A 7,500-nucleotide genomic window follows, 5' to 3' on the forward strand; every position below is an offset into this window, starting at 1 on the left:
TGGCAGCTACAGTGTAACAAAGATCCTTGAATCCTTCAACCCTTGGAACCAGGGGTCTACCGCACCACATACCAACATCTACCCTAGTCATCTACACATGTCTGTGGGGGTGGTCTCTGGGTTAGGTTAGGGTTAGGTTAGGGTTAGGGTTATTCACCTGACTTCTTGGGTTAGGGTTAGGGTTAGGGTTATTCACCTGACTAGGGTAAGGGTTAGGGTTAGGGTTATTCACCTGACTTCTTGGCCTTCTTTTCCTGGACAAATTTCTGTTGTTCCTTCTGGAAATCTCCCAGGATGGTCTAGAGAGGAAAGAAGCCGAGTCAAAGATGACGATGGTATTCTCAAAATACCACATGACACACATGACACAGGATATAACTCGAGGCTACAGAACTGGTCAGCCAACATGGTTAAAAGTGTCTTGACACCTTGTCAATAATCCCATCGATGTTTCCGTCCTCCACGCTCCTCTTGATGGTCTGAGCCGTCTCAGCTACGGAGTCAGAGATCTTCTTGGTGGCACTGCTGGCAAAGCTGAAGATGTATTCTGTACAGGGACAAACAATGTTCATGTAACGTTATGATCCATCTGTACTCTGTACCTGCACATTGTGTGCATATAGTCCATGGCATTCACAGTGCTAAATATTTAGTTTATGCTTCAGGGCAGACCATAGAGTTTAAAAAGCTAAACTGTTTAAATTGTCTAGGGTTAGGGTTAGGGTTGTGTTCCTACCGCTCAGTCCTCTCCCGTCATGGGGGGGTTGTTGTTGTTGTTGTTGTTGTTGAGCTGGCTCGCTCTCCTGCTCGGCTGTTTGTTGTTTGTTTACTTCGTTCTGAGCTTGAACTATCTTCTCTTCTTCGCCGACCTCCGGAGAGGACGTGGTGTCCTGGATTCCCAGCCACGACCCCCACCCTTTGAACATGTTGATGAGGAACTGTTGTCTTTCAGCTATAAAATGATCAGAAAATTGCTTTCACGTCCTGACATTTGACGTGACGCAACCAGGAAGCAAGGTTCTTTTTCCTGGTTAGTTTTCTGTCTGGGAGGTTATATTATACCTCCATGGGGAAACCAGCGCCCTCTAGTGGTGAGAGACATATAGGAGGGAAACCCTCACCCTCTCATCGCCCCCTGGTCCTAATGCCGAGAGTATCAATGGGATCGACACCGAGAAGTTAGTAGAATGCCTTAAACGGCAAATACTTGGAGTCAAACTTTATTGATTCTGGTGATCATCGTTGATTTTCAAATTTTACTAATCTCAAATTTGGTGCCAAGACGAAATATAACAGAATTTTAGACATGACTCATTCCACAACACTAGGGGGCGCTAGAGATAGTTCTCTATTGTTGTGGCTGCGTCTGTCCTGTAACGAGCGAAGCAGATGTTCGAGTTACCCGGTTACGGTCACGTTATCATCTCTAATCAGTGAGAACAAAGTGCCTGGTAAGATTGAATTATACAAGATTGCTAAAAATTGATACAAACAAAGGTATTTTTTTCACGACATTGCCAAATAACTCGCTACCCTAATTTACTAGCTTACCCTTCTAGCATGCTAGACTCGCTCAGGACAGCAGCGAGAGAAGAGCACTAGGGTCATGTGAGAGGAAGTAGGGTTAGTAGGGTTAGTAGGGTTAGTAGGGTTAGGGGGTTAGGGTTAGGGTTAGGGGGTTAGGGTTAGGGGGTTAGGGTTAGGGGGTTAGTAGGGTTAGGGGGTTAGTAGGGTTAGGGGGTTAGGGTTAGGGGGTTAGGGTTAGGGGGTTAGGGTTAGTAGGGTTAGGGTTAGGGTTAGTAGGGTTAGGGTTAGTAGGGTTAGGGTTAGTAGGGTTAGGGTTAGTAGGGTTAGGGTTAGGGGGTTAGGGTTAGTAGGGTTAGGGTTAGGGGGTTAGGGTTAGTAGGGTATGGGTTAGTAGGGTTAGGGTTAGGGGGTTAGGGTTAGTAGGGTTAGGGTTAGTAGGGTTAGGGTTAGGGTTAAGGTGCACAGCTAGACTAGGGGAGTTATTGGGCGTGTGTGGTTGTAGGTAACTAAACTAGCACTGTCATTCTCCCCAGCTCCAGGATGAAGACTCTGGTGGTGTTTGACTTTGACCACACCTTAGTGGACGAGAACAGCGATACCTGGGTGGTGAGGTGTGTGCCCGACCAGAGCCTCCCTGATTGGCTGACGAGCTCCTATAAGAGGGGCCGCTGGACAGAGTACATGGGGCGTGTCATGACCTACATCGGCGACCAGGCGGTGACTGAGGACGCCATACGCAGCGAGATGGAGGCCATACCCTTCACCCGTGGCATGATGGAACTTCTGACGTACATCGGCAGCAACAAGGGCTCGGTGGACTGCATAGTGGTCTCGGACGCCAACTCCCTCTTCATCGATTGGATCCTGCGAGCGGCGGGCATCCAAGCCGCGGTCGACCGGGTCTTCAGCAACCCCGCGGCGTTCGACGAGCGCGGGTACATGGCGGTGCGCTGCTTCCACGCCCACCAGTGCGACCGCTGCCCCGTCAACATGTGCAAGAGGAAGGTGCTGGAGGACTTCCTGTCTGAGCAGGCAAGGGGAGGGGTGGAGTACCGGAGGACGCTGTACATAGGGGACGGAGGGAACGACCTGTGCCCAGCCTGGTGCCTCCAGGAGAGGGATGTGATGATGCCCAGGAGGGGGTTCACCCTGGAGAAGCTTCTGGAGAGGCTGCAGACCAGACGGGCCTCCCAGATGGGGGAGGAGGAGGCTGGGGGTCTGAAGCCGAGGGTCCAGCCCTGGGACAGTGGCCTGGAGGTCCTGGAGGAGCTGAAAACATGTGTCTAAAAGGCCAGGGTTAGGGTTAGGGGACCATAGATACTCTGCTGCACTACAGTATCTATCGCTGGCAAACAGACAGTTGAAGGACGGGTTGCCAGGCTCATGGGTGTAATAACAGGCTCATGGGTGTAATAACAGGCTCATGGGTGTAATAACAGGCTCATGGGTGTAATAACAGGCTCATTGTGACTGGATTCATTTGTCATATGTAACCCACATTAAATCAAATCCATTTCTATTGTAATATAAACACATTTTATTGTCATTTATTTCTGACAGATGCACACAATATAGTAAAATGGTTACTCAGCATTATCAAAAATGTCAACAAATGAATGAATGTTTTGAATAATTTATTCTGAGTCACTGCTTTAGAGGGGACATGAACATGCTGCTATGAGATGACGTCAGACTAGCCTATAGCAGAACAAAGATTGTGAATGTGTTCATTGTATTACAAGATCAATAGCCCAAAGTACAGTACTGTATGATGATGAGGCTCAAATCAATAAATGACTGATGATATTATCCAACTCGATAGCTTATATCTTGGTCCAAATGTGTTTCACATTCTTATCTTCTGCAAACAGTCACTCTACAGTGCTAATATAGGCTATAATTTATTAGGAATCTATTGGATGTCAGATGTAGCCATTATGAACGGTTATTTATGGAGATAAATTAGACGTCCTGCCAGCTCTCCTCCCCCAGGACACGCACCGGTCCCCTCCCCGTTATCCATACGGTTCCTGTGATCTGATTGGTGAACAGATATCTGAGGCTGCCTGGATGATTGGGTTAGGGTTAGGGTTAGGGTGAAAAGATATCTGAGGCTGTCTGGATGATTGGGTTAGGGTTAGGGTGAGGGTGAGGGTGAGGGTGAGGGTTAGGGTTAGGGTTAGGGTTAGGGTGAACAGATATCTGAGGCTGTCTGGATGATTGTATTAGAGCGCGCGGATGTTATCAGCTGAGCACCTTCCACCCTGCGGGATCAACAGAAGGGTCAGGGTTAAGGGTTAGGGTTAAGGGTTAAGGGTCAGGGTTAGGGTTGAGTAGATCGGAGGAGATCGTCTTCTACAGTCCGGTCCACTGAATCAACCGTCTTGAACGGAAGGCAGAGAACGCGCTGATCTGTGACTCGCAGATGACAAGAGCTCTTCATTCCGTGGAGAGATAAGGTCGATCAGGTAGGCTGTGTGTCTTCAGTTAGGGTCAGGGTTAGGGTCAGGGTTAGGGTCAGGGTTCAGACCTAGTTACTGTGTAGGTCATGTTGGGAACTACTGAAATCACAGGCCTGTCCTCTTCACATAACAGCCTTTTGCTGTAAGCGTCCTTTGGCAAAGACATTAAATTAAATTAAACCGTATTCTCTCTGGCCAGTGGCCACTGTTGCATGCATATGGCAGGCCTGTCCTTTACATGGGGCAGGCCTATCCTTTACATGGGGCAGGCCTGTCCTTTACATGGGGCAGGGCAGGGGGTCAAATGACATTAAAGCAAACAGTCCATAATCTGTGTCTCGTTGGACTCCATGTGGTCCGGTTAACTGATTTTACTCAATGTTATTCTCTGTGCTGCAGTGTTTTCCTCTCACGTAAGATAGACTGGGTCTAATAGGATCCGCAGGACTCTTCGCCATGTGTAGCCTATTACTATATTACTATATTACTATTATCCTATTACTATAACGCCTTAAGCGCATAGCCTATTACTATAACACCTTAAGCATAACCCTAACCCTATTACTATAACGCCTTAAGCGCATTCATAATTCATGAAGAAGACAAGTGTCAATGTATTTTTAAAAGGGTACCTACTGTACGTGACATGGTGACTGACTTCCAGGCACATGATGTCCGTCAGGGGGCAGGAGGAGCAGTACACGTATGACTTTTGCGATGCCGGCCACCCCATCGAGGTGCTGGGCTGGGCCCTGCGCGGGTTCTACCGGGACGGGTCCTCCACTGTGCGCACGCAGCTCATACTTCAGAGTTATGTTCACAGCTGATATGAGAGAGAGATCCAACAGCCTGATCAGGTAAGTCTATGGGTATGGCACACTGGTAGACAATTACCATCTCAATGACTAAACTCTAAACCTAATTTAGAAGGAAATACATTTCCAGCCTTGGTTGTACAATAAAGTTGTATCTTATCTTAATTCACCTTATCTCCCCTCTCCTCCCCAGACTCCTGGGAGTGGAGGAGGAGGTGCTGTCAGTTCTGGTAGACTATACCTACTCCTCCCGCCTCGCCATCACCCAGGGCAACGTGGAGAGCCTGCTGGAGGCTGCCGACCTGCTCCACTTCCTGCCTGTGAAACGCGCCTGCGAGGACTTCCTGGTCCGTCTGTTGGATGCGTCCAACTGCCTGGGCATGCTGGCGTTCTCCCAGCTGCCCCGGTCTCCTCAGCCGCTTCCGGGAAGTCACTGGGGAGGAGGAGTTCCTGGAACTGGACTCTGATAGGCTGAGCTCGGTGTTGGGGGCGGAGTCTCTGGGAGCGGTGAGGGAGGAGGAGCTTGTGGAGGCGGTGACAAAGTGGGTGGGGCACGATGTGAAGGATCGCCTGGAGCTCCTCCCCTCTCTTCTGGCTCCTCCCCTCTCTTCTGGCTCCTCCCCTCTCTTCTGGCTCCTCCCCTCTCTTCTGCGGTCCCTCGACCTCCAGCTGGAGCCGGGGGAGACCTGGCTCCACGCTGCCATGGGGGCGAGAAACCAGAGAACATCCCTGGATTCAGCGCTGGAACTGGGGGAGAGCTGCCTCCGAGCTCCCCTGGGTCATGAGCGCAGGCCGGACAGGGACCTCCAGGAGAGGGGCCTCCCTTCCATATTCACCCCAGCCCTGAAGCCCCTGGTCAAGGGAGGGAGACCCGGGAGTCCTCCCCGCCACTGCCGGAGACTCTCCCCCAGGATGGTGGTTGTGGGGGGCTATCACTGGCACCCCCTGGCCGAGGTGTGGCCGTGGGACCCGGACACGGGGGCGTGGGGACAGGGGGCGGGCATGCCGGACCCAGGGAGGGAGAGCTATGCGGTGTGTCTCCTGGGGGGTAAGGTGTACATCAGCGGGGGCTACAGCACAGACACCACTGAAGCTCTGGACTCTGTGTAGGTGGATTCAATCAACCAATCAACCAATCAACCAATCAACCAATCAATCAAATATACTTAGATTGATTTAACATTCTCATAGTTATTCACACCAACGAGGTGCTAGACAACTACTTACTGGGAAAAAACAACATTGACCTGTCCATGGGTCTGTGTGTGTGTGTGTGTGTGTGTGTGTGTGTGTGTGTGTGTGTGTGTGTGTGAGTGTGTGTGTGTGTGTGTGTGTGTGTGTGTGTGTGTTCTCCAGGTGGGTTTATGACAGTGACAGGGACCGGTGGCACGGGGGCCAGGCCATGCTGGGCGCCAGGTTCTACCACTGCTCCGTGGCGCTGCAGGGGTGTGTCTTCGCCATCGGAGGCTACAGGGGCGGGGCTCCCATGGCGGACGCTGAGCTGTATGACCCTCTGAAGAGGAAGTGGCTGCCCCTGGCCAGGATGGAGCAAGGTGTGTATCCCCTGATGGAGGCTAACCCTAACCCTAACCCTGACCCTGACCCTAACCCTAACCCTAGAACGTTACGTAACAATAATCACTCGTCCGGTTTGAGTTCCTCCTGCTCCTGCTAGATGGGGGTCTCCTAAGCTTGGAGCTCGCTAATGTGTGTGTGTGTGTGTGTGTGTGTGTGTGTGAGTGTGTGTGTGTTCTAGGTGTAGGAAACGCCACGGCTGCAGTCCACAGAGACACCATCTATGTAGCGGGTGGTCACTATGGTTACAAGGGGAGCTGCACGTATGACAAGATCCAGAGTTACCGTGCCGACCTGAACGAGTGGAGCGTGGTTACCACCTGTCCCCGTCCAGGTAACTATGACGATCAGAGTGCGCTGTATATACAGCCTGTCATTGTGAGATGTCAAGATTTGGATGAACTATGAACTGAACTGGGGCCGAGGCATTACCTCTGAGAACTACTAGTCCATATAAAGGTGCAAGTGCGAACGTGTATGTGTGTGTGTGTGTGTGTGTGTGTTTGTGTGTGTGTGTGTGTGTGTGTGTGTGTGTGTGTGTGCTTGCACTTGCTTATTATGTGTGTTTAAGTTTCTCTAGTGACCAGAATCTGCCCCCCCCTCCCACCAGAATACGGAGTGAGCCTGGTGTCCCTGGGCCCCCTGCTGTACCTGGTGGGGGGGCGGACCCCCCAGGCAGACAGCTACGACCCCCTGGGGGGGGCCTGGAGGCAGCTGTCCCCGGCCCAGGAGAGGAGGCTGGAGGCTGGGGCCGTGGGGCTCGGGGGCTGCCTGTACCTGAGTGGAGGCTACTCCTGCTCCAGGGGATCCTACCTGGGGAGTGTGGAGAGGTACGACCCCCAGAGAGACGCCTGGGAGACGGTGGCAAGTCTGCCTGAGCCCACACGCTCACATGGCTGCCTGTGTGTCTATATGGTCTAGAGGTGTGTGTGTGTGTGTGTGTGTGTGTGTGTGTGTGTGTGTGTGTGTGTGTGTGAGAGAGAGAGAGAGAGAGAGAGAGAGAGAGAGGGAAGATGTCTCCAAAACTATGTTAACGCACAACTGTAGGAAATGTTCAGGTTGGTGAAGGGTTAGGGTTAGGGTTAGGGTTAGGGTTAGGGTTAGGGTTAGGGTTAGGGTTA

General features: G+C 51.4%; 2 protein-coding genes and 1 pseudogene across 4 annotated transcripts in view; 2 read left to right on the forward strand and 1 right to left on the reverse strand.

The window, feature by feature from the left end:
• The window catches only part of syap1 (synapse associated protein 1), a 5,649-nt gene extending 4,640 nt beyond the window's left edge, over positions 1-1,009 (reverse strand). For both annotated transcript variants that reach the window (XM_084462372.1, XM_084462371.1), the window contains exons 1-3: positions 737-1,009; positions 429-547; positions 233-299 (exon numbers count right to left, since the gene is read on the reverse strand). In XM_084462372.1, coding sequence (XP_084318498.1) covers positions 233-299; positions 429-547; positions 737-926 — 376 coding nt within the window. In that variant the 5' untranslated portion in view covers positions 927-1,009. The remainder of the gene's footprint in view (positions 1-232; positions 300-428; positions 548-736) is intronic.
• A 376-nt stretch (positions 1,010-1,385) lies between these two features.
• On the forward strand, positions 1,386-3,260 carry phospho2 (phosphatase, orphan 2). The gene is made up of 2 exons (XM_084462364.1): positions 1,386-1,451; positions 2,061-3,260. Exon 2 carries the CDS (start codon positions 2,068-2,070, stop codon positions 2,812-2,814), a length of 747 nt encoding a protein of 248 aa, XP_084318490.1. The 5' UTR covers positions 1,386-1,451; positions 2,061-2,067; the 3' UTR covers positions 2,815-3,260.
• Positions 3,261-4,660: 1,400 nt separating this feature from the next.
• LOC311328390 (kelch-like protein 23) overlaps positions 4,661-7,500 on the forward strand; it is a 4,278-nt pseudogene continuing 1,438 nt past the window's right edge. The window contains exons 1-6 of the transcript in view: positions 4,661-4,774; positions 5,014-5,350; positions 5,474-5,910; positions 6,161-6,357; positions 6,561-6,713; positions 6,990-7,209. The product of the transcript in view is annotated as a kelch-like protein 23 (transcript). The remainder of the gene's footprint in view (positions 4,775-5,013; positions 5,351-5,473; positions 5,911-6,160; positions 6,358-6,560; positions 6,714-6,989; positions 7,210-7,500) is intronic.

The sequence above is a fragment of the Borostomias antarcticus genome (assembly GCF_949987555.1).
Source record: "Borostomias antarcticus genome assembly, contig: scaffold_164, whole genome shotgun sequence".
In the NCBI taxonomy this organism is placed as follows: Eukaryota; Metazoa; Chordata; class Actinopteri; order Stomiiformes; family Stomiidae; genus Borostomias; species Borostomias antarcticus.